At 50.1% G+C, this 24525-nt stretch overlaps 8 protein-coding genes across 8 annotated transcripts; 5 read left to right on the top strand and 3 right to left on the bottom strand.

Annotated features, from left to right (window-relative positions):
* Window positions 1-4669: 4669 nt before the first annotated feature.
* N7462_004558 (PIG-L family deacetylase) lies at window positions 4670-5737 on the top strand (the record flags this gene model as incomplete). Its single annotated transcript, XM_057076284.1, has 2 exons — window positions 4670-4907; window positions 5076-5737. The coding sequence occupies 2 exons, from the start codon at window positions 4670-4672 to the stop codon at window positions 5735-5737; spliced, it is 900 nt and encodes a 299-aa protein (XP_056935789.1).
* Window positions 5738-6201: 464 nt separating this feature from the next.
* On the bottom strand, window positions 6202-8088 carry N7462_004557 (uncharacterized protein; the record flags this gene model as incomplete). Its single annotated transcript, XM_057076283.1, has 1 exon — window positions 6202-8088. The coding sequence occupies one exon, from the start codon at window positions 8086-8088 to the stop codon at window positions 6202-6204; it is 1887 nt and encodes a 628-aa protein (XP_056935788.1).
* A 1097-nt stretch (window positions 8089-9185) lies between these two features.
* On the top strand, window positions 9186-9680 carry N7462_004556 (U4/U6-U5 snRNP complex subunit LSM3; the record flags this gene model as incomplete). Its single annotated transcript, XM_057076282.1, has 4 exons — window positions 9186-9308; window positions 9378-9470; window positions 9540-9576; window positions 9646-9680. 4 exons carry the CDS (start codon window positions 9186-9188, stop codon window positions 9678-9680), a joined length of 288 nt encoding a protein of 95 aa, XP_056935787.1.
* A 698-nt stretch (window positions 9681-10378) lies between these two features.
* N7462_004555 (putative GTP binding protein (GTPBP1)) lies at window positions 10379-12408 on the top strand (the record flags this gene model as incomplete). Its single annotated transcript, XM_057076281.1, has 3 exons — window positions 10379-10432; window positions 10507-12019; window positions 12080-12408. 3 exons carry the CDS (start codon window positions 10379-10381, stop codon window positions 12406-12408), a joined length of 1896 nt encoding a protein of 631 aa, XP_056935786.1.
* A 595-nt stretch (window positions 12409-13003) lies between these two features.
* On the top strand, window positions 13004-14036 carry N7462_004554 (uncharacterized protein; the record flags this gene model as incomplete). Its single annotated transcript, XM_057076280.1, has 3 exons — window positions 13004-13175; window positions 13399-13815; window positions 13885-14036. 3 exons carry the CDS (start codon window positions 13004-13006, stop codon window positions 14034-14036), a joined length of 741 nt encoding a protein of 246 aa, XP_056935785.1.
* Window positions 14037-14353: 317 nt separating this feature from the next.
* Window positions 14354-15709, bottom strand: N7462_004553 (uncharacterized protein; the record flags this gene model as incomplete). The annotated part of the gene is made up of 4 exons (XM_057076279.1): window positions 14354-14892; window positions 14955-14984; window positions 15099-15555; window positions 15620-15709. The coding sequence occupies 4 exons, from the start codon at window positions 15707-15709 to the stop codon at window positions 14354-14356; spliced, it is 1116 nt and encodes a 371-aa protein (XP_056935784.1).
* A 1191-nt stretch (window positions 15710-16900) lies between these two features.
* Window positions 16901-17520, top strand: N7462_004552 (nuclear transport factor 2 family protein; the record flags this gene model as incomplete). Its single annotated transcript, XM_057076278.1, has 2 exons — window positions 16901-17422; window positions 17482-17520. 2 exons carry the CDS (start codon window positions 16901-16903, stop codon window positions 17518-17520), a joined length of 561 nt encoding a protein of 186 aa, XP_056935783.1.
* Window positions 17521-20575: 3055 nt separating this feature from the next.
* On the bottom strand, window positions 20576-24256 carry N7462_004551 (DNA repair protein rad5; the record flags this gene model as incomplete). Its single annotated transcript, XM_057076277.1, has 1 exon — window positions 20576-24256. The coding sequence occupies one exon, from the start codon at window positions 24254-24256 to the stop codon at window positions 20576-20578; it is 3681 nt and encodes a 1226-aa protein (XP_056935782.1).
* Window positions 24257-24525: the final 269 nt, after the last annotated feature.

The raw sequence follows: 24525 nt of genomic DNA, 5'->3' as shown, positions 1-24525 counted from the left end.
CTCAAGCCCTAGTCGCAGACTCCTAGTAGACGGAAAACAATGGACACCTACCCCGGATGCTGTGCCCGCGAGGAAACACGGAGATCCGCCCGATCAGCTGAGGTTGGCGTCACCCGGCATGGGTGTATCGGGTGCCGGGTGCCGTGCCTACAGCTACGTGTTATGAGCCATCACCTCAGATCGCAAATCCCTCGAAAGAACTAGAACAGAACTAGAACCGAGCGCCCACGGGCCCCGACGGGCCATGCCGCAACTATTGGTAATAATCCCATCAACGCTACTGCGTCGGGATGAACAATAGGAGCGCTGGTATGATGGCATGATGGCATGATGACCCGTAGACGTTGAAGTCGAGATCTACATCGGTCTTCTGTACGATGTATGGCCACACTCTCCACGCTCACGTCGAGAGCTGCGATCTTGACGAGGCGCGCTGACCAAGCAGAGCCATCACGTGGCGGCATCGCAAAAGCCTCCGGGCAGAACTACGGGTACAATACCAGACCGTCACATTACACCCGTCGGGACAAGACCAGAACGCCACTAGTGGCAGATCCTCGTCTTTTTCTTTTGATCGAATTCTTTTTGGGGCTTTTTTTCTTCTCCCGCTTGCCCGCTTTGGGCAAGAAAAACGCGTGCCAAAAGCAGACCCTGCGAGATCCACCTCGAAGAATTTTTTTCCCTTCTTCCCGAATCTGCTCGATCGCCGGCTTCAGACCAGGAAACGACGACGACCACACCACCGTAAGGTGTTCGCTGGCGAGTGACCGTTTTGAGGCTAGTCGCTGCCCCGCACTGCATGGGCGCCATTTTGCGGGGAGGTCAGGAGGTCACTCGGCTTTTTCGCATGGCAAACCCAGCGCAAAACCCATGAGGCCTCAAGATGGGTTCCTGAAGATGTACCACCAGCTGCAACAAGCTTGATGATCATCCAGAATGTCTAGACCAGCAGCTGTCAAAGATGTGCTCTGTGCTTCGTCCAGATCCTTGTGGGCGAATCATCAATTCCCCTGCCCGCACTAATTACCTAACAGTTTCCTCCCAGCACCCAGGGCGGTTGCGCCATCCCTGGCTATCACCTTGGGTTTCAGGTACACATGGGAACGATGCATGGATACTGGGACGCTTGGACGCTTGGACAGGCCGCTTCCCCTCTCTTTCCCTGCAGCCAACTCGATACCAGCCTCGCACAGCAGAGAGCATCCCTGTGAGCCAACGACCGGCATCCGATCCTTGAAGAAAAACTTTGGGGCTCGTGCGCACCCGGGTGGACGGCATGGGCTTTGACTCATCTCGGGCCCTCTGGGTCCTCTCCGCGGAGCACTCGCCGACGCCTTGTCCGTCCACACGTATACTCCGTCTCCTCCAAAGAGGTAGGGCCTGTTCATGCGGTGAGACCGTCCTCGCGGCTTTGATCACGCCATGTCATATTGCTGCGCTTTCTTCGCACCCACCAAAACGTCCCTTTTTCCCGGACTCGGCATGCCTGTCTCGCGAAGGCGCTAATAATGGCCCCCTCTCTAACCCCCTTCCATCTCTTTCCCTCTGGTGCGACTATAGTCTGTCGGCATGAAGTACGGAAAACGGAGTATAGCGAGCAAAGATGCCGATCGCTGTAATCGAGCGTCACACCCCTGGTCGCTTTCCCTTGTATTCATTAAAATTACCGTTCACTACTGTCCATCACTGTCCCTCACCATGCTCGCCTGCGAGTGACGATACATGCAACAGGATGCGACGGGTGGTTTCGCGTAGAGTAGCCAGTTTGAGGCGATCGGAGGGGCATCGAATGATCTCGGAGCCCGCGGGCGAGGCGCCCTCACAATGATGCGAGTCGTCATATTGTCCTCTATGATTGTTGACTCCAATGTTAGGCCCTATGAAGGAGGTCGATCCTCGGGGTGCCAGGCGTGCGAGCGCTAATGGAGGGGCAGAGAACGGACAATCGGGGTTTCCAGCCAATGACACGCGGTGGCATGCCGGGCTGATCGAAAGCGTCGGCCCTCCAACGAACTTCCTCTTTCGGGTCGATCCCGGAGAACTCCTCCGATCACGATGCCTCTCAAGGTTACGAATTCCATCACGCGATGCGTTGACCGAGTCTACGCTAGCTGGGGAGAGCTCTTTCCCCTCCCGCTTCGTGTGGCTCCGCTATATTCGATAATTCTATACTGGGCGTCCTTCCTACTGCCTTAGGCTAATCCCGTTCTTCTCCAATGACTTGCCTCTTCAGATCTTCATCTATCATCGCGATCTGATGTGATGTGCCAGGCAAGTCCTTCCCCCCTAACTCCAATGGCGCCACTCGTGTCATCAGAATGTTTATTGCCCACGAGTTCTTCCACGTGCAAGTCGACATTTAAGCCCCGGCTCTCTGAGTCGCTTAAACCTTCTCAAATATACTCCGTACAAATGACAGGATTCAGTCAAACACCCTCATGCCTCTAATAATTGCACCATTCCTGATTGCCCCTCCACCATTACCATCAAACTTCACCGCCGCTCCTTTTCCCTTTGCCCTTTCCAATATTTTTTTTTTCCCTGAGGGATGAAAACCACGGAACCCTCCCGCCAAATTGCCCTCCTTCCCCCCACCCAAAAACCCACGCAGAAAATTTCTGTCTGCCGGTCCCGGTCCCCCCCCCCCACCCTCCCTGAAACCTTAAACTCGGCCCGGCGCAACGTGATGCTTAAAGTGCCCGCCAGTGGGTGCCGCAAACCCGGCCCGCTTGACTTCGTTTCAAGGCCAGGTTTTGCCGTAGCAACGAGGGCTACAAAGGCATGAAAGAAGGAAAAGGGGTGGAAAACTTGGGTGGGGCCCGACTTCCTGGGCTGGGCTGGACTGGGCGGTGGCCCGTCTTGGTTGTTTTTGGTATTTTGTTATGTTGTTTTTTTTTCTCATTTTTTCTCTCCCTCCCCGCCACTTTCCAAAGCTCGTTGGAGGACAGTCGTAGGGCAGGGCAGGGCGGTAGAGGGTAGTGTGGAGGTTCTTGGCTGCCGAGGGGATACGGCCGGTTCCGAGTCTCTAGTGGATGTCGACTACGAGGAAACAGCGTTGTTAATTTGGAGTAGGCCAATATCTTATTGAATTGCGCATTTTTTTTTCTCTTGTTTCTTCCTTCCCTCTCGCCTATATGAAGGGTACAAACTAAAGTAAACTGGCCGACACTTGTTCGTTCTGTCCTTGAGTCTCTGACCCACTCTTTTTCCACTTATGTCGCTTTTGATGGCCCGTCAAACCGGCGTCAAAGAGCGGGACATTTGACAGGCAGTTTTGAGTGGCATATGGGTAAGGGTTGGCATGCCTTCGGGTACAAAATGCATGATGTGTGGGCATGGTGATTGTGTCAAGCTTGACATCAGGCCAAATGGGTAGCTTTGGGGACGTGCGTAAGCTTCGTCATCCCGGTCTGGACGCTGACCGGGCGGCCGTGGAGTCGGTCTGGACTGGATGATGATGAATCTATGAGCACCCAGATTCGTGTTTCCATTGGGATGCCGCGTTCTGTATGGGGTCCTTGGTGGTGTCAAGACTTTCTCGATCATTACGGAGATAATTAGTTTATGTCTTTGTTATTACTAACGAACGAGAGGATTGATAACTTCGATTGCTTCTTATGGACGGCATACTCGATGCCCGCAATTCAATCGGCCTCAACATTTCCTCTCCTTGGAAGAATAACTGTGGTCTATGGATGACGAGTGACGATGAGATTATATCTTCATCAAGCCTTTGGGGTGGATAACAATGACAGGACTAGCTACTGTTAGGCCGTTCAGGTGGAATTTTGACCGAAGGAAGAAAGTGAGGGGTTGTGAGTATTGGACAGTACATACCTAGCCCGACTCACGCAAAAAAGGCAACGGTGTATCTGCAATCGCAGTCCATAGAGCCTCATATCCGAAGTGATAAGCCGCAGGTAATCGATTTAAACATATCGGCGGTCAGTGCTCACATCTGCAGAGCATCCTTAAGCCTGCAGATCATCAGATCAATCCGATCTCTACTCCACTCGAGCTTCTTCAATCCCCTCTGGTGCTCCCTGGTTGCACGATAAGCATCCTACTGCTGACTGGAGGGCGCCGAAGAAGTAAACTGGGATGCAAAAGATAAGCCGTAAGCCAATCGCAGTCCGGTCGGATGAACCCCTGCCACGTGACCTCTCCACTCCGGGGGATCGGCCGGCAACAGAAATCATCATCTGAGCTCGATCCCCCCCTTTTTCGGCTCATCACGCCCAAGCTTTCGGCCACCGTGTTCTTTTGACAATGCTCGAGTGATTCGATTCCCCGAGTCTGTTTGCCTGAACATGGGCTCGGTTCCTGTCCACCTCACTCTCCAATTAACCGCCCCGCTGTTTTCTTTCGAAGCTATCTAGCTGTCGACACGCCGTGCAAGCTTGCAGAAACTACGCCGAGCTCGGGAGGGGTCTGTTCGGCATTCCCCACTAAGTCCATGCGTGGTAATTGTGCTGGTTTCGATCCACAATTCGACAAGCCCAATTGATCCAATTGCTCTACTCGCGAGAGATACTCCGGAAGACTGACGCAACCTTCTGCGGGAAACACCTTCAACTGGAGGCTATAGTTCCTGCGGGGCAAACATAGACAGCTAATACGCAACCATACTTCGATTGAACCCCTCCTGACATCGGTCTTTCCTCCCACAATGTCACCCTCGTTCAATTGGACCGCAGTGGCGATTGCCATCGCGGCAGTTTTCATCTTCTGGACCATCTCCTCAACTTCCTCGCCCTTCACACGATCATTCCCTCGCCTATTCAACAAGCGTATCTGCCTGTTGATTGCGCATCCCGATGACGAGGCAATGTTCTTTTCGCCCACAGTGTTGGCCCTCACCAAGCCTGAACTTGGGAACCATCTGAAGATCCTCTGCTTGAGCACCGGTACGTCCTTCCACATCCGAACCAGAGCCACCTTGAAATAGAAAGCATGAAGAAGTGGAGAGTACCAAACCCCAGTACAAGCTCTACGTTTCCTGCATTCAACCCACACACCCACACATACACAAGCCCGCCACCTCGAAAGCTAATTTCACATCCTTAACTATCTAGGCGATGCCGACGGCCTCGGCGAAACCCGCAAGAAAGAGCTCCAAAAGAGCGCTATCCTCCTTGGCGTCCGTAGCGAGTCTGACGTTTTTATCGTTGACGACCCCACCCGCTTCCCAGACAGCATGACAGCCACCTGGGCCCCGGAACATGTCACTTCACTCCTGGCGTCGGCCTTCTCCCCCGACCTTGCCGCCACCCTCAACGGCACCGCCAAGAAGAACGCGAAGAAAGCACCCACCGCCAGCATCGATGTGCTCCTCACCTTCGACGAGCGTGGTATCAGCAACCACCCTAACCACCGCTCCTTGTACCACGGCGCTGTGCACTTCCTGCGCACTCTGATGGCGGACAAGGAGGGCTTTGCGTGCCCGGTAACGCTGTACACGCTGACCTCAACGTCCATTTTCCGCAAGTATGCCGGCGTGCTTGACGCGCCGCTGTCGATGGTACAAGGCGTCTGGAGTAACATCTTTGCCGGCAAGCGGCAGGCTGGCGCGGATGGCCCATCACGACTGCTTTTTGTGAGCTCGGTGGGTGAGTGGCTGACTGCGCAGTCGGCCATGGTAATGGGGCATAAGAGCCAGATGGTCTGGTTCCGCTGGGGCTGGATTACCCTCGGCAGGTATATGACTGTCAACGATTTGAAGCAGGAGAAGGTGTAGCCTTGGCCTGGGCGGAACTGTTGATTCCCGTGCTCCAAATTCTAGGGGGCCTTTTCTTTTTGCGACAGCAGGGTGATTGTATAATTAGTTATATAAGTGTACATACGATGCTTATGAATGCTGAAGTACTACCCTGCGCACCGCAGGTAACTTCTATACACAGCGCTGCCCTGCCAGGCTGAACTAGGGCGTCTAATTGTATATTGGACAGCTGTTCATTGAGATATACTTCGCTCATGCAAATGGTGGATAGTGTGTTTTATATGTGACATACATGTTATGATGATTGATACATTTAGTGTACAATGTATAATGAATATGGCCTTCGCAAATGATCCTAATACTTTGGATAGAAATGCATGATAGAACTAGACCCTGAATTCATCCACCAAAACTCAATCGGGGTATCAATGCTAGAATGAGACAGGTGTATCAACCAGGATAACACATTTCGCAAACAAGTTTCACACCCAAGAACGCTCGTCCAGAAGCAACATCCCGCGCTTCGTGGACTTGAGCATACCGAGCGCTGCAAGGCGGCCATAGAGCCTGCCATGCGGATTCATGTCGGCTGAGAGCTCGTGGCCCTTCGGATATTCAACCCAAGTGTTGCGGAATTTTTCTAACTGTGTCCGGAACTCTGGCGTGTGCGGTAGGCGGAACGTGAAGAGTCTGTGGAGCGGGGCCATGTTCCAATCTACCTCAGGATATCGGTTTCGGAGGTCTTGCCATTTGCACTGCTCGTTCCAAGAGGGTTTCTCTACCGGATGGAAAAGATTATTATGTTCTGTGGAGTATCGAACAGGGACGGTCCGGGAATCCGCTTTCCAGGAGGGACTGCCAAAGCTCTTGGGGCCGATCATGTCGATGTGGCCGCTGTTTTCGCTGTAGAATAGCTGAATCTTACCAGGAATGAAGTCTCGCCATTCCTCCATCATCCGTGGCCGTTCTTGGCTATGCCATTCAAGGTCAGAGATGTCTTTCCAGCTTGGGATGCGCATTGTGATCCAGAGCGCGCGCTGGAGCAGATGTACTTGCTGCCAGACCTCAAGACGGAGAAGGTCGTACGCGTTGATCGCATCTGCAAGGGTCGCAGAATGGAAGAGTGTTGGATCGGGGCGCGCTGCTCCTGCGTGGACTTGCTGGCGAGCGAGCTCAGCCGCAGGGATCAAGCATCTAAGAATGACACATCGTGCCTCAGCCTCTTTCTTTCTCGTTTCGCTTAAGAGATCGTATGCGCCGCGCAGGTAGTTCTGGCACTCATCCAGGGATCCATTGTCAATACCGGTATTGACCATAAATCGCCATACTTGCAACGTCGGAGTCACATTGTAAGGCTCCGATGTCATGGTATCGAATACGGACCACACCAGCTCTCGCGATACTTTTCCTATTGTGTTGGCCTCCTCCACTCGTCTGGCTTTCGGCGACTCGGGGTCATCTATGCCTCGGTATCGCGAGAGCACGTATGTCCGCTCAAACAGCTCAAGCCAAACTCGTTCTGAAATGGGGATGTCGTACGACCAAGAAATGAATTGCACGGCCCTGATAGCACCGGGAATGTCGTTTGTGGTGCCCAAAGCGTGTGCCACTGCAAAGAGAAGCTTCTCAGTCGGATACAACGCGGACCAGGGATCATATGGTGTCGCCGGCTCCACCCTCGCGTTATCAGGTTCCTCTTTGAGGGTATTGACATCGACATTCCACACTTTTTTCAGGATGTCTGTTAGTGCCGTCCTATGGCCGACGCGCGCCGCTGCAAGCATCACATTGATATATGTGCGCTCGTCCCCAAGATACCCAAGCTCCTGCATCTCACCGAAGAGCCGTAGGACCAATTTCCGTACACTTCGTTGTGCTGTACCGAAGCCTTGCCACCCGACGTTCGGTTCGTCGCTACGTCGCTTTCTGTAATGATGAGGCAGCATGCGTATACGATACGCCTCCGCGCCCGTGTAGCAGTGGTCCCAGATCTTTGCCTCCATATAGTGATTATAACACACAGCATCGGGCACTACATTGTGTGCCTTCATCAATTCCCACAGCTGATCGGCCAACACGCCATTTCCCATTGATCGCGCACAGTCCAGGAGGTGGGTGTATTCGGCCAGGAGCAGCTGGTGGCCCCCAGCCGTGCGGAAGCGAGTGATGGTAAAGAGATTCTTTACGAAAGCATCGAAGATCTCTTCTACTCGCTTGAGCCCACCGATGACCACCGCCCAGGAGTGTACCGGGTGGTGGAGTTTGCGGAACGGGTCCACAAAATGGGTCGGAGAGAGTCGGTGGAGCGCCTCAAGGAAGGTGGTCTGGGGTAGTGATCCGACCAGCCCCGCCGACCGTGGGTCGGTCATTGCTGTCATCACTTGATCCGGTTGTCCATCTTGAATGACGCGATAGAATCTCTCCGCATATTCGCCCTCTTGTTCGGCGGATTCCCACTCTGGAGAGACAACTTCATCTATTGACCAGTGATGATTCGGCTGGGTTCCTTCGGAGGCTTCGAGCAATCTGGGGTTGAGTTTCAGACCCTGGGCTCTGGTGCTGAATACACGCGCACAGCCGCCCGAGCGAAATTGAAATTTCCTTCGAGGATGTGATGGGTGCAATAGTCGAGGTTGCGGTTCATTGAGGCGAGAGTGTGATCTGGCATGTCTCGTGAAGTTAAGGGCGTGTCGCGTGGGAGTGTAGATACCACTGTCTCTTTGCCTTGGCTGTGATGAGTATAGCCATCGAGATGGTAAACCCTCACTAGCGAATATCGACCGCTTCATACGGGAAAGAGAAAGAGTGGGAGACAGGATGAATGGGTGTTAGAGGAAACTCGAGGATCCAAGGAAGAGAACGAGCACAAGGGGGAGAATGAGGGGGTGTGCATCGACCCCGGGCTGGGGGAGGGGGTACCTAGTACTTTCTGCACGCGCATTGTTGCACTACGCGGCCTGGACCGTCAGACCTACGGGCAGGTAACGGTGACCTGCAGGCGACTAACAACAATTGTGGCATTTGCCCACGGAGACCGGGAGCTGGCTCTTGGTACCCCAAAGGTAGGCGCTGTAACTCGCGATCGACTCTCGAGACTATACCCAATACCCTATTCCTAGACCATAGGCGATTTACTCTCGAAACCCATGTGTGGCCATTGCTCTAGTCGCCCTTCTCTTGAAATAGGGACCAGTCTGTCAACGACTTGAAATGCCCCCAGTGTGGAGCTTCAGCGGGTCTCTGGGGCACGTCCCGCTTGTGTTAAGTCGGGTTGACTGACTTGCCCAAACACTTCAAACACGCAAAACCCGGGGTAAACACGGCTGACTCAGCACAACTCGTGCTGGCCCACGCTAGGCCCCATTGGGAACCCATCCGAGCTCTGAATCTGCGTTGCTACGAATCTCCGGTGTCGAGCCCGACATTCTTGCCTTCCAATCTTGCCGACCACTCATTCTCTTTCAAGATGGCCGATACCGAGGATGCAGGCGCATCCGTTTCTGAGCCTCTGGACCTCGTCCGTCTCTCTTTGGACGAAATTGTTTTCGTGAAGCTACGCGGTGACCGTGAACTCAAGGGCCGCCTCCACGTGAGCCCTGCCCTGTGATGCTGCAGCCTCGTTCCCCCGATGTGTTGACTGACCACAATGAGTCTCTAGGCATACGACAGCCACTGCAACTTGGTGTTAGGCGATGTGGAGGAGACAATCTACGTGGTAGAGGAGGACGAGAACGAAGAAGAAATTACCAGGGTAGGCTCACCCCGCAGCGTTGGGAGGTGACCGGTCAGTGCTAACCAGGGGATCTATGAACCCCGACAGACAATCAAGAAGCAAGAAGAGATGCTCTTTGTACGAGGTGAGTTAGACTCTCCGCCAAGACCAGCGTCTCTTAATGGCGGAATCAATCAACTGACTTTCCGACTAGGTGATTCCGTCGTTTTGATCTCGCCCCAAGCCTGATCAGTGATCAACCTTCACTCGAATTGATAGAGGACCCGGCGTCTGGCGAGGATATACCTACTGGGAAGACGAATGGAAGGAAGATACCATCCACATATGAAGCAATCACAATAGCTATGAGACCATGAAAACTTGGTTTATGACCCAGGTATTTCCCGTTCGGGCTCCCCGTAGTGGCTCCGTCGCGGAGCCGCAAGGCTCAAGGATAGCGACCGAGTTAAACCATGCACCACTCCCCACTATTAGTCACAGCACCATTCTTTTTGTTTCTAGGGTAGACGATTGACTTATTCTGTCGTGGCGCAGCGTGATCTAAGCTGATGATGTGGATATGAAGCTGCCCAGGGTCCCGAGTCCGCGATGACTCAACCAAATGACTCGAGCCACTTTTTATCGATAAAGCTGACCCCCGTCACGCCTGCCGTTAGCTCTCCCTCTCTTCTTAATTCTTTCTTTCTTACTGCAATGCTTTCAATATACCTTTGTTCAACCTCATAGTTACTTCCTGTTCTCCATTTCTCCAAGAACAGAGTCAAGCGATGATCCCTCGAATACAGGTCTGAACTGCGCCAGAAAGCGAAAAGGCGATCTGATCCACCCTCGTCCGCCCGCAACGTCACTACCCCCAAAGAAGCCTTTCACCGTAATTTGACAATATACATCCCTTGTTGCGACTCCCTCCCACAGGTTGCATGAATATGCCTCATCCTGGCCCCAAATATAACGCCGAGGACAGGAAGAGAGGCGAAATCGTACGTGCTCTGCTATTGCGTCACACCGGCCGCGATTGCCGTTCCACCTCCCTCACAAGCTCACATTACCCCAGGCTCTCAGCGAATTCGCCGAGTATGCCGATAAGCAGCAGGCAAATCGCTCGGCGATGCCTGCCCCTAGCGACAGCGGATACTCCAGCGTGTCGCGCGATGTCGAAGACCATGCCGAATTGGAGATCCTCGACCAACTCGGTCTGTCGGATACCCCGCGCCTTGTCAAATTGAAGGAACTTCTGCTCGAAACAGGAGAGCCCAGCGAAGATAGTTTACAGCTGCTGGCCAGCACAATACAAACGCGTATCGACGAGGGCCAAGGCGAAACTGTCTTCGATCTCGGACTCGAGGATGGCGGCGAATCTATGGGCTTTGACCTTCCCCAGTGGGAAAAGGCGCTTCAGCGCTTGCGCGAAGCCGCGGAGACCATCCCCGCCCACTGCCGAATACTACTCACGTATAATGTGGGTGGCCCCGAAGAGTCTCCAGTGAAGAACAAACGCATTAGCGATGCATGGGGCAAGGTCTTAATTCGTCAGCATACTTCGAATGTTGAGGAGGTGGGGGAGATCCGAATCGCCGTCGTTGGCAATGTGGATGCAGGCAAGAGCACCATGCTAGGTGTACTGGTTAAAGGGGGTCTTGATGATGGCCGTGGCCGTGCCCGAGTCAATCTCTTCCGTCATAAACATGAGATCGAGAGCGGGCGAACTAGCTCCGTTGGCTTGGAGATCATGGGGTTCGACAGCCGGGGTGATATCATCAGCAGCATCCATGGCCGCAAACTCTCTTGGGAAGAGATTGGAAAACGTGCTGCGAAAGTCATTTCCTTCTCAGACTTGGCTGGTCACGAGCGATACCTGCGGACTACTGTCTTCGGCATGCTGAGCAGCAGCCCCAACTACTGTCTACTCATGGTGGCAGCGAACAATGGCCTTATTGGCATGAGCCGTGAACATCTTGGCATTGCGCTGGCCCTTAATGTCCCTGTTATGGTGATTGTGACCAAAATTGATATCTGTCCGCCTCAAATTCTCAAGGAGACTCTCTCTCAGCTGGAGAAGATTCTCAAGTCGCCTGGTGCGCGGAAGATCCCCATTTTCGTGAAAGACATGGAGGAGACCATCAACACGGCCACACAATTCGTTAGCCAGCGTATCTGCCCGATTTTTCAAGTCTCTAATGTCACCGGCGAAAACCTGGAGCTGGTGCGGACCTTCCTGAATATTCTTCCACATCGCGGCCACTACAATCAGGATGCCCCATTTGAATTTCTTGTCAATGATACGTTTTCCGTTCCCCATGTTGGCACTGTTGTTTCTGGTGTGGTCAAGGCAGGTGTGATCCATGCCGGAGACGTGGTCGTGATCGGTCCCGACTCATTGGGGCAGTTTACCACCACTGTGATTAAATCCATTGAACGTAAGCGCATCCAGGTAAACGCTTGCTTTGCGGGCCAATCGGGCTCGTTCGCTCTCAAGCGTGTCCGCCGCAAGGAAGTACGTAAGGGCATGGTAGTTTTGAAAAAGATGGACGACCCGCCAAAGGTTCACCGCGAATTTGTCGCCGAAGGTAAGTTGTTTATCGTCAACACGCAGCCCGACCTGTAGGATGAGCTAACGTTGCAGCTAGTGTTGATCCTTTCGCACGCAACCACTATCAAACCTAAGTACCAGGCCATGCTCCATGTTGGGGCGGTCAGCCAGACGTGTGCAGTGATTGACATCGATCGCCCCTTCATTCGGACTGGCGATCGCGCCCTCGTGGCGTTCCGCTTCATTCAACGACCTGAGTTCCTGGCCCCAGGTGATCGAGTCCTTTTCCGTGAAGGGAAAACAAAAGGGCTAGGCATTGTGAAGAGCATCGGATACGACCCCACACACCCGCTAAACCCCAATACAGCGGCAACGACGCCGGCGGCCAGCCAAGAGGGGAACAGTGGGAAACAGCCCGCGACCTAATCGCCTCGTTGCTTTTTGATTTCGTTTCTTCATTACTTGTCTTGTTGTTGGCTTTTGTGTCTGATTCCTCCAGCCTTAGAGCATGTTATTTTTACATTTTAGCTACATATGAAACTCTTCCAGTCAGGTTCACAATATACAGTACACAACCCGAGTCCTTATCTGCAGGTAGAATACTCACGTGACATGACGTCAGATGATGCCATGTGCCGATCGAATCGAAGATCCGTCGACTTGAAGCAATTGAGCCACGCTGACTCGACGGATTCCGTGTGGGCGTAGTCCACGTCTGACATCTTTGTCTAACCCTGGGTTCCACTGACGTAGCCACTATATGGAGCTCCCCTTTAAGAACCGTCGGCCCCTCCTCTCGACAATGGCCTTCCCACAGCCATTCCAGCCATCTATGACATAGTGACTTCCTGAAATCACCTAAGGACCACACTTCTCTTCATCCGCTTCTCGCGGTCTTTATTGTATACGCCCGTGCTTCTGAATCCCGACCGTGAACGCCACTCGTATTATATCTCTTTCCTTTGGATCAGATCCAACCACTCACTCTATATCCCGATCTGCACTTTTATACTCATTCAATATGGAAGCCGTGAACAAAGTCGTACATGCTGCCTCAACCGCCATATGGGGTGAGCAGGACACGAATTCGAACCAGCCAAACGAACAGAACGTCCCATACGGCGAAGAGCCAATCTCGGGCGTTCAAGGGAAAGGCCTCGCCAATGACCCCTACGACGCCGGCAACCGCGAAGGTAGGTGCATATCAGCACTGTCCTATTCACCAGCCAGTACCCTCGAGTTATTCTATTATCGGAGGTGACTCCAGAGTGCGAAGATCTGGGAAACTGCCCATCCTTGTGCTCCACCTCTTCGCATAGCACCTGGATCGGGGCACAAGGCTTATGCACAGCCCCAATGAACATCAACATAACCCATAGGCAAACGAGCATGTGCTAATGTATACTGTTTGAACAGAACAACCCGATGCACCATTCTCAGACGCAAATACAGCACCTCAGGAGCCGAGACTTGACAGCGCAAAACCACAAGTCTCCACAAAGGATGCCGTGCCGGATATCAGGGCGGATACAGCAACTGAGGCCAACGCGAACGCTGGCACTCCTATCGCCGTGGGACTTTCGGCCCCGACAGCAGCTGCAGCTGCAGCTAGTGGAAGCAGCAATGCCAATACCGAGAGCAAGCCTGAGCAGCGCAGCGCAGATCCGACTGAGGGCGAAGGCAGCCAAGCTCCGCAGGTTGATGATCATAGCAAAGTGAGCGAGGAGGCCCTCAAGGGCCCGCAGGGTCCGGCACCACATCCCGCGACGGAGTTTGAAAAAGAAGCTACTGGGAAGACGACGTCCAAGAAGGATATGTCACCAGCTGAGAAGAGTGAGTGTTCTTGGACTGAAGGCATTGAATGTTTTTAACAGAGTTGCGTGGTTGCTAATTCTGGCTTAGGTAGTTCGACAAGTAGCTCAACCGGCAGTCCACCCAAGAGTAACGACAAGTTGTCGCATAGTAACGGGAGTGGGAAACACAGCCCCTTGCACAAAATGAAGGAGAAGTTGAACAAAGTCGCCCACCCGCGACACCATACCAACAAATCGTGAGCCGTTGAAGAGGTTGAAATCAGCCTTCTGTGTGGTGATGAATTGGCCCTGTTTTGTGAATTTCATTGAAATACACCTATATCCCATTTGTGCAGATTATCCTTGTTTGTGTTCTTTCCGGGTTGGTGAGCTATGCTCTGGAATTCAATTGCCTCCCATGGTTTTCAAATTTGGACTCGATTATCTTGGATTCTATGTTCCATATTATTCTCATGTATTAGTAATATCAAATGAAAGAACCCAACACCTCTGTGAAAAATATATGTATATGTCATTCCCATCTTGTCCAGGGAGATCAGTCTATATGATTACTTCCTTTAGGTAACATGATATTCATTTGTAACAAGAACCCCGTAAGCAGGTGTGGGATATTGAGGATTCAGAGCTTCCTCATCGCTGTCACTTGAGACTGCTTTTCCCACCACGCTTCTCTCGTGGACGACTTTGAGGCCATGATATGAGTCGAATTGTGATTGGGTTAGAGAGCCTAAAGGAATTCCCGCATTCTTCCTGCTGTTCTGTGACTGGCCACCGAAGTTTCTGTATGAACCACCAAGGCCTCGCGAATACCGATCAGACGGTCGCGAGTCACTGTGAACCGTGGAGTTGTGCGCGTTGACAATGAATAGACGGAAGGCAGGTAGGCAAGATGTGATGATTGCAGATGTATTTTCCAACATAGAGAATAATTGAAATTTTATCGGATCGACATTGTGAGTCTTCGGGTTTGTCATAACAAGTCGTAGAATGGCGAACATGATTGGAATTATGGGAAGAGAGAAGATACCAATTAGGATCCAGCGCTTTCGACGATTGACCTTCAATTTATGGAGCAGAGGGAATGGGATCACCATGACTATAGTAATATGAGTAACGTAAGGACGGGTATATGGCGACAGAAGGGAAGGGAATACGAACCGCAAATATCACCTGCGATATCGGTTCCGACTGAAAAATGAAAAACGAGATTAGAAAAAAAGACGTCTTTCTCGGAAGAGCATTTTCCTGAATGGAATCAGAATATGGCCAGTTTGTTCGAAGAAGGATGTGGGAATTCTTTACCCAGCGTGAAGAAATCCTGGATAGGATCACAAGCAAATTCCTGCAACACAACACTTGTAATCCATGTCGCTGCGGTAACTCCACACATAATCCACCAGAACAACCTCATGTGAGAATTGACCGAGTCAAATAGTCTCCAGAAGAAGAACAGAAGCGAAAACTTAACCGACCACAGTGTAGTCCATAGAAGAATGTCGGCGGCATACTGCAATTTGAGAAACAAGGATGCTCGGTCCATAAATCCGGCTGTTGGGAGTTTCAAACCTGCCCCAATGTACGTGAGCTCGTACATCGGGGGCATGGCAAATTGATAGACAATAGCAGTCGCCAAGTGACAGATCACGGCAAAAAATATCCAGTAGTCGTTGATGAACAGCTGTTTGCTGCTTTTGTATTGAGCATGAGTTCGAATGATAACCAGAATAAAGGAAAGAGCGACGCCAATCCATAAGAGTGCCTAGAATCGTCAACAGCTACATCAAACTAATCCTTTGCTATCTCACATTGAGGCAATTTCATACCGTCTGGCCTTGCTCGGATATTAATGGAGCCTCCATCGTGGCCTCTGTCCTTTTCTCCCAGCCAGAGGAAAAGCCCCGGGCCACCTCCATGTCCGGCTATTTTTGCAAAAACCGCGGTACTTCGAATAAAGAAAGATTCGACAGGGTGTTGGTGCCTATGCTCAACCTAGAGCGCCTGCCATTTACCTAGTCAACTCTATGAAATTCAAATGCTATGACCAAAATACCGAATAAGCTCGGTACAATGGGGAAAAAGCACAAAATATATAATAAATCCTAATGTTGTGGCTCTCTTCATGGCTGATTCCGGACGCCTGGCCATTTGAAAGCCAATCGATGCAAATTGTTGTGCCAAAAACACCGCCAATAAGAGAGTCATGATGCCGCCAGTGCTGTATGCAACAAGCACGGACTCATGCAACGATGGAACAACAATACCGGAGCAAATTGATACTAAACCATCTGGGGGCCGCCCGCAAGTCATATTTGGGGGCCAATTCGTGGGGCTGGACCCTGTGGCGGGCATTGTACCCCTTCGGCTACTAGCCGTCGCATGCCGTTACTGAACGAGTTAGAATGTATGCCGAAGCCTCTCTGGTACCCCGAAAAAAAGCCCACGTGAACTAAATCGTGCTATGATTTCAGCGTGCAATCGAATTGTGAAATAATTCAATACCACCAGTTGCTGGTTTAGTACTGCGGGTACCCCCACCTTGTTTGGATTTAGTGAGGAAGTGGATAACTATCCGATGCGATTCTAGGAGGAAATCTCGAGGTTGTTCGTCAATTGAGTACAGAACAGCCGTGATTTGGAGCAATTCGACTTAGCCAGAAGCAGTTATTAACCTGGAAAATAGCAAGTTGCAGATGTCGCATCGAGCCGACAATAGTGCCGAGATGGCTGTTCTGCTTGAGCCGGATCCCCAGGGACGAAGCGAGCCTTCCGTCCTGTCAAAGCGTTCCCCACCTGGAACTCGATTAATATCATTTTCCCATACGTATTGGCCCTTCATCAAACCGCACTCTTAGCTTTAGACGCTATCCCGATTGGTCCATTGTCTCACAAGCCACGCCCTGATTCATGGACGGCATCAGTTGTAAGCGAAAACGAGAACATAGGTTACCTTCATCTCGGATCTCAGGGAAAATACAACCGAGATTAGTGGTGAGCAAAAAAATCATAAAAGTGCGGCAAAGTCTCCAATAGCAAACAGTGACATCCACACTGCTTGCTTTATTCTTTCATTCTGTCTGTATTACCCTGGTCACTCTGTGGACAAAATGCATATCCTATCATTCTGCGCACTGTCCTTCGCCGCCGCTAGCTCGGTCATGGCATCCACGGCTAGCAATGTCGCCCCTATCGAGCTTTCGTCGCTCGCTGATGGTTGTACGCCAGAGGTCTACACAGATGCTGGTACCATTGAGGCAATCCGAAACACACTAGCAATCTATCCTTTTGCTATTGATGGCAAAAACTTCGACGCTCTGAACAAAGTCTTCACCACCGACGCAACGGCCAACTACTCAGCGCCTCTCAACATCCTGAGCCCACTTTCGTCCATTCAGTCGGTGCTAGAATCAAGCCTAGCATGTGTGACTACACAGCATCTTTATGGAACACAGTGGATTGATGTCCTGTCCCCTATCACGGCCAGATCGGTGACCTATTTCCGTGCCGCTCACTTTGGAAAGGGAGAAACAGAAGGCCAGGTTCTTTACGCGTACGGCCAATACCAGGATAATTGGGAGCGTCAGCTTACCGGTACCTGGCGTATTGTTCATCGAAATCTTGTTTATATGGTTCGTCTGCTTTCTTGCCGGCTGATTGTGAAAATATTGCTAATTAAATACAAATACAGGGTCCACAGATTGGCAACGAGACCGTCTTTTTGTGTTAGTTGTTGAAGGCGTCAATTCATAATCCGGGTTCTTGTTTGTTCATAGATTGCTTTTTGTAGCCTGTACTTATAAACTACTTAATTTCCTGAAAGTCCATTGCTCTGAAGCATAATAAATAAAAACAAATTACCAAACACAGAGTTGACCGATCGCAGAAAATTATGAACGGATTGCCGTTCTTCGTTTAACGGCTTGAAGACTGAGGGATCAATTCGTCAGTGGCTTCTGAGAAATCTAAAATTGGAGTATCAGCACATGAGGGCACCGGGTATTGAGAAGGGAACGACCCTGATTGTTTCTGTCTACTATGTATTTCAAACTTAGTTGAGAGATAGATAATGATTGACAGAAATACAATTTTGAGGATTGATTACTTTTAATCCTTTGCTCTGAGCAATTAATAGTCTTCGGGCTCAGATTTGGGGTGGCAGAGAGCCAACTTGAATTCATTTTCCGACACCAATTGCAAAATGAATGACAGTTTAGGCAAAATCTTGGGGAAAGTATCCCAATCCTGTGGGTTACATGTCTCGGGTTAGAAATCTAATATTATTCTACAGTTATCGTCCTGACCTATTTAAGAAACCAGTTCCATTACCAGTTTTGAATCTGACAAAAACCTATCCGGGAGCTCAGATAGAACTCCATTGATTTTGATGGCTTGTGTTTGTGGAAAAGCTTTTATGTAAACAACGATCAAGGAGCAAAAGCAACCTAGGCATGTTAGGACCGAAGAAACTTCGTCAAACTTCAAGATGGAAATCTTTTTTTTTTCTCGATGAAATCAGAAGAGAAGTGAAGATTATGAGTCAAAATAGTGCGGGGTAAGCATGCTAATCATCGATTGGGGCATTGAAGACATAAATATTCGGGTATAGTCAGTCAACCGAGGCCCTCCCGTATAAACTTTCCCCGCAGATATGGCCGTTATCCAATTTTTTGTCTTTCAGTATCCTTTCAAGCCCAAATGACTAGAAGTATATGCCAAAGATTTTCTGAAAAGATTTAGAAAATCAAGCATTGGAGTGTGGTCTGAGCGACGGATTCACTCTTTATTTAGACCTCATTTCATTGAGACATTTCCACCGAAGCCACACTGAGAAAGTCGTTCCTGGCTTCTGGCAGAAGGGATGAAAGCCACAACAAATTCTCATAGATCTTCTGCTAGCTGCAAAATGTCTAGTCCAACGATCGAAGATGTCCAGACAACGCAACCTGTTTCCACACTAGACAACAGTATTCATGGGTTATTTCAGGTCTTGGGCTCATTTTGTATCCTTTTCAATGTTTGGTGAGACAACTCTCCCTGAGACGGCCGGTCCTTATTTGAGAATAACTGACATCTGGAGAGGGGCTTGAATTTCGCTTTTGGGGAATTCCAGAGTTTCTATGCTCTAACATACTTGCCGAACTCTACAGCCTCTGCTATATCTTGGATTGGCACAATTCAAACCTGGCTTTTGATCGTCTGCGGTCTTTTCTCGGGACCACTCTTTGACCAAGGATATTATATCGCCATGATTTGCACTGGTGGAGTCTTAGCTGTTCTTGGATTTATGATGCTCAGTCTTTCGAAGACGTATTATGCGTTATTCTTAAGCCAAGGAATATGCATGGGCATTGGTTTCGGGTTGCTATATGTGCCTAGTATTGCGCTGGTTAGTCGGTCATTTGCTCAAAAACGAGCTTTGGCGTTGGGGATCGCAACAAGCGGTGCACCTGCAGGGGGCATCATTTATACTATTATGTTTGATCAGCTCCTTCCAATATTAGGATTTGCGTGGACTGTTCGCGCAATGGCGTTTGTGATGCTTCTCCTCTTTATTGTGGCTGCAACCCTTCTCCTGTCCCAGAGAAAAATGACGAGCCAACTTGAAAGCAACCAAGCTCGCAAATTGATCGACACTCGAGCATTCAAAGATCTTCCTTTTTGGAGCTTTACTGTTGCTAATTTTCTGCTTTACTTTGGCTACATAACACCTTATTTTTATATACCCACCTACGCGCAGACAAAACTGCATACATCAAGATCTTTGGCGTCCTATGTGCTGATAGTATCACAGGCGGCTTCAATAATTGGTCGTGTGGTTACAACAATTTTGGCCCAGCGCTTTGGATCGATGATAACTTGGATATTTTGTGGCATGCTCTCAGGTATCCTTTGCCTCTGTTGGATGAGTGCAGATACGCTCGCCCGATTCGTCATTCTTGCCGCTTTCTATGGTGATTTTTCCGCTCATATTTTTCTCTTGCAGCCAGAGACTGGGCTAACGATATATTTAGGAGGCATTTCTGGAGCGTTGATCCCTCTCCCACCGAGTGTGTTTCCTAACATTTGTCCGGACCCTCAACTACTTGGAACTTGGCTTGGAATGGCCCAGAGTATCAGCAGCTTTGCCTCCCTGCTGGGGCCACCTGTTGCAGGCGCGCTCGCTTCACTTGGCTCTCGCGGAAGTGCTGATCTGAATTTCTTCAACATACAATTATTTAGCGGTTTGACTATGATTATTGGCGCCTTTGAGATAGGTTTGCTGTGGTACTTATTGTACAAGATAAGACACAAGAAAGGATTCTTCTGAGAATTTTGTGGAAAAAAAAGTTTGCTCCTGCTTATGGACCCTCGGTACTGCCGAGATGCTACTTTGGATCAATGCCACTTCCAGTTTGGATGTTCCACCCTATTCACCGGTGCTGTCAATAGAATTCATCTCCATCAAGTCCCTTTTTGGCCAAGTCTTGCCGTTCCTTCTGGATATCTGACGAATGCAAAATTCTCATCCAGCAGATGTTATCATCCAAGTATGTTTGAGCAGCAATACAACCAGAAAAACCCGTTATGAATCATGGATTTTCTACTGCCAGAGCGAGAGACCAAGAGATAATGTCATCTCGAGTGTTTCGTTGTCGGCTTTATCCGACCCATAGAATTTGTACCTCTATAAAACCCGAATTGAGTTTCGTGGGTTTAAGTTCCCTCCCAAAAATAACTCCAAACCGGGGTACCGCTCACCCAAGATTCTCAAGAATAATCCTGAGATCAAAATCAATAACCTATTATTCAAAGAGTAATTTCAACTCGGCAATGCGATCTTTCTTTTTATCATCCTCCGATTCGTCGCCGCCGATGCGCAATCCTAATGAACCAGCAATATTCATTTTGCGCTCTTGTACGCGCAACATTCGACCCTCAATAGAATCCTTGACTATGAATCGCGTTACCGATACATCGCGTAACTGGCCCATGCGATGGACACGATCGATAGCCTGAGCTTCAATGGCAAAGCTCCACCATGGATCCATCAAAAATACATTGCTCGCAGTGGTCAAATTGAGACCGACTCCACCGGCACGTAAAGAGATGAGGAGAACGGTTGGAGTGGGCTTGGATGAGATAGAGAGTCCTCTTCGAGTGGGTGCCTCATCTTCTGTATCAATGATCTCGTCGGTGTATGATTCATCCTTGGTGAACTGAGCCAAGACAGCTGCGCGTGCTTTTTGCGGCATAGATCCGTCGAGACGAAGGTGATGAATACCAACCTTGGATAGTTGAGGACCTATTAGGTCAAGAAAGGAGGTGAATTGCGAAAAAACGATAGACTTCGTGTTCTGAGGTATTCGAGATAAATGATTGATTAGGGCATGTATTTTTGCAGAAGTATGCGCTGATGGCGAGAGAGGATTGATTCTTCGAAGCGAAATGCGTGGTGCGGGCTGAGTATCAGATGGCGGAGTTTCGCTAGACGCAAACTGTTCCAAGGGCGTAATAGCATGCGAAAGAGGATGCTTGATGACCTCGAAAATGTTTTGTGCGTCGATCGATTGCCGACACGAAAAGCAACGAGGTTGCACGCCTTTATTTACCTGGTGGCGTACGAAATCTTCCAGGCATTTCTTGCAAGCACTATGCCAGCAGGCTGTAACTGCTGGGTCGATCATAGGTTCTTCACAGCAGATTGGACACTCGCCGCTAGATTCAGTTTGAATTTGTCGCAAGGCATGAGCTGTGAATTTTACCATTCGGTCCTCCGTCTCGGCGGTTTCAGTCGTCGTTGTGAATTGATTGATCAATTCTTGGAGATCCATGTCATCTTTGAATTCATTTGTTGCGTCGAGCGCAGCAGCGACATTCTCCTCATCCGCAACGATGTCCTTGTTACGAGTTAGAATCGGGTGACAGCAAGTCTGGCGCAGACGAAGAATTTGAGCAAAGATAGTGGAATAAGATTGGAGGAGAGTCCCGGCTTCAACATTCTCGTTATAGGTTCGCCGGGCGCGCATGTAAATGCAGTCATAAATCTCACGTTCTTTATCTGAGAGTTCAACTTCATGAATGGTGACAGTTCGTTTGGGAAGCGGTACCAAGGGCTCGCCTTCTGGAGTTTTCATTGTCTTGGTTCGCCGGAGGACGAGCGGTTCCAAGACACTTTGCACAACATTCAAAGCACGGACGAATTCCTTATTCTCGAACGGTACGGTAATGAAAGTCTTCCAAAAAGAAAAGTTACTCCATGGTTCGACCTTGAGGAATCGAACTAAAGAGAACAGGTCTTCCAAACGATTGACAATCGGCGTGCCTGTAAGCACCCATCGATGCATGGCTTGAAGCTCGTAGCAAGCACGAGCAGATTTCGACCGTCGGTTCTTGATGATATGAGCCTCGTCAAGAATGATACGGAAAAATTCCACGGAAAATAAACCACCAAGGGCGGCTGCTGCCATAGGAGAGGGCTGGGCCGCAAGCTGACGGAACTCAGAAAGCACAACTCCGTAGCTGGTGACAATGACATGGGGTGCGGATGCATACTTTGATTCACAGCAAATATCTCGAAGATTTGCCGCTTTATCAGCCCCGTAATACATCAGAACTCGCATAGTTCCTGGCTCAGAAGCCTTCAATGCCTCACTCTCCCATTGGGACAACAAGGAGGTAGGTGCCACGACCAGTGTCGTGTAAGGCGCAGGTACCATGCCAGTAGATGATATCGGGACTCTAGCAAGGTCATTGACAGAGCTAATACCATTGGAAGTCTCGCCGTTGGGCTCGGTTCTGTGCGAGTGAACTAGACTGAGCATCTCGATTGTCTTTCCCAGACCCATCTCATCAGCCAGAATGCCGCCTAGGCATTGCTGCTCCTGCGCTGGGAAATCCACACTGAGATCACCAGAGTATGGATTGACATAGAACCTAGCAATATCAGGGACGACCGGCAGATCCTGGTCGTCGACGTCCTTAGTCGGCCAGGTATACTCCTCCCAAAGTGGGTGCATTGACCGCTCTCGGGCCTCTTTTTTGTCTTTCTCCTTCGATAACATCCAATAAAGAGCCTGTCTCTGATATTTTCGAAGGTTCATCTTGAATGTTGAAGGCGGATCGGCCTCCGGCATATTGAAATCAAATGACTGTGCCTTGCGGTAGAGAGCGTCAAGCTGGTCCTCTTCTAACTCTGGGGTATCATCCTCAGATGACGAGTCGTTGGCATCCTTGTTCGATTTGCCTTTTTCCTTTTCCTTTTCCTTCTTAACGCCATCATACTGCTCCGCCATCTCAGCAGCACGCAGTAAACCGTCTCGCTTGTGCTTTTCGGTTGTTGGGTTAATGGATGCTGGTTGAAGATTGATCTCATGAAACAATTTCACAAGAGCAATCTGTCGCAAGCGAAGGCTTTTCTCTTCTGTGCTCTCCTTTTCCTCGAATAAACCAGTAGATCTATTGTCATCCGGAGTGGATCCAGCAAAAGGACCGCGTTGAAATGCTTCTCGTCGAAAATAGCATCGAAGTTGTATGTAGATCGTATCGTTGACGCGGACGCGATCGGGAATGAACACACAGCTCCCTTCAAAATTACAAATTTTCTGATCGATCAGCGTTGAAACCCACCCAGCAGTCTCGTGTGGTAATCGTCCAACTTCCTGGCCGGACGAAGTTGTGAAGCGGGTCAGAATATCTTCCTTGTGGTTAACGAAGAGCTTGCCGCCACGGCCTCGTTTTGCAACAGGCTGAGATCTCGCACGCTCAATTTTGACCAAGTCTCCATGCTTAAGAAGTGGAAGACCGCTTCTTGTCGCCCATCCCCCGACTCCAAAAGCTCCTATATATCTTGCGGGTGGCTGTTTTTGTAATAAAGATCGATGTTCGACATTCATGCCCTTAGATGTTGACGCCGAGGGGGTAATTGTTTCGCCAGGCTCAGATTTGATTGACAAAGTTTGTCGTAACGTTTTTGTCGCTTTCTTGGCAGTAGGCTTTCTCCAGGAGCCATCGAAGTATATGTTGACCGCACGTTCCACGTTATTCGATGAGGCAGATTGGATGATGTCGATAGACTCCGCAGACAACTGTTCTCCTATGATGCTAGTGAACAGATCTACATCAAATCCAGTGGATATTGGAGGCTGCACTGTTGACAGGACCGTCTCGCTGGTTCGTATTTGCGTTATGTCATTTGAAGAGGGAAGCGTTGTCAGTGGGGTGTCAGTTGGCTTAGAATCTTCCACCGCTGCAATGACAGGCGATTCGTGAGAGGCTCCAATATTCGAGGAAGGTTGGTCTGCATATGGAGGAGTGTCTGGAACATGGTTATCGCCGTCTCGCTCTGCATCCGGATCTTCGAGTCCGGGGTGATGACGCGGTGTGGACGCGTCGATGGTTTCGCTAGTTAAGCGGTTGGGAGAAGCAGGCTCTTCCACAAAAAAGCGCTGTCGTTTAGCCGGACGCTGCTCCAATTCCTCGCTCATACTCGTGGTTGAGACATGGAGATCATGGAACGAAGTGGGAGGGAGGAAAGTCGGGAGACGCGCCGGAGAAACGCGAAACGGACCGATCGACGTCAGCGATTAAAAAAAAAGTAAAACTGCATCAACGTCCAGCAGCCGCTACGGGCTCTCATTCAGCGGAGATCTGTCGTCTGATTTAAATTTCTTACCCTTCTATTCATTCCCAAGTCGATTTGACAGCGTTTGTCTTTTCATGGGGGCTGACAAAGACATTGACTTTTGGACCAATG

This window comes from Penicillium macrosclerotiorum (genome assembly GCF_028827735.1).
Source record: "Penicillium macrosclerotiorum strain IBT 26536 chromosome Unknown utg000003l_segment0_segment0, whole genome shotgun sequence".
NCBI lineage: Eukaryota > Fungi > Ascomycota > Eurotiomycetes > Eurotiales > Aspergillaceae > Penicillium > Penicillium macrosclerotiorum.
Note: the sequence above shows the minus strand (reverse complement) of the source record. Positions and strands in the feature narration are given on the sequence as shown.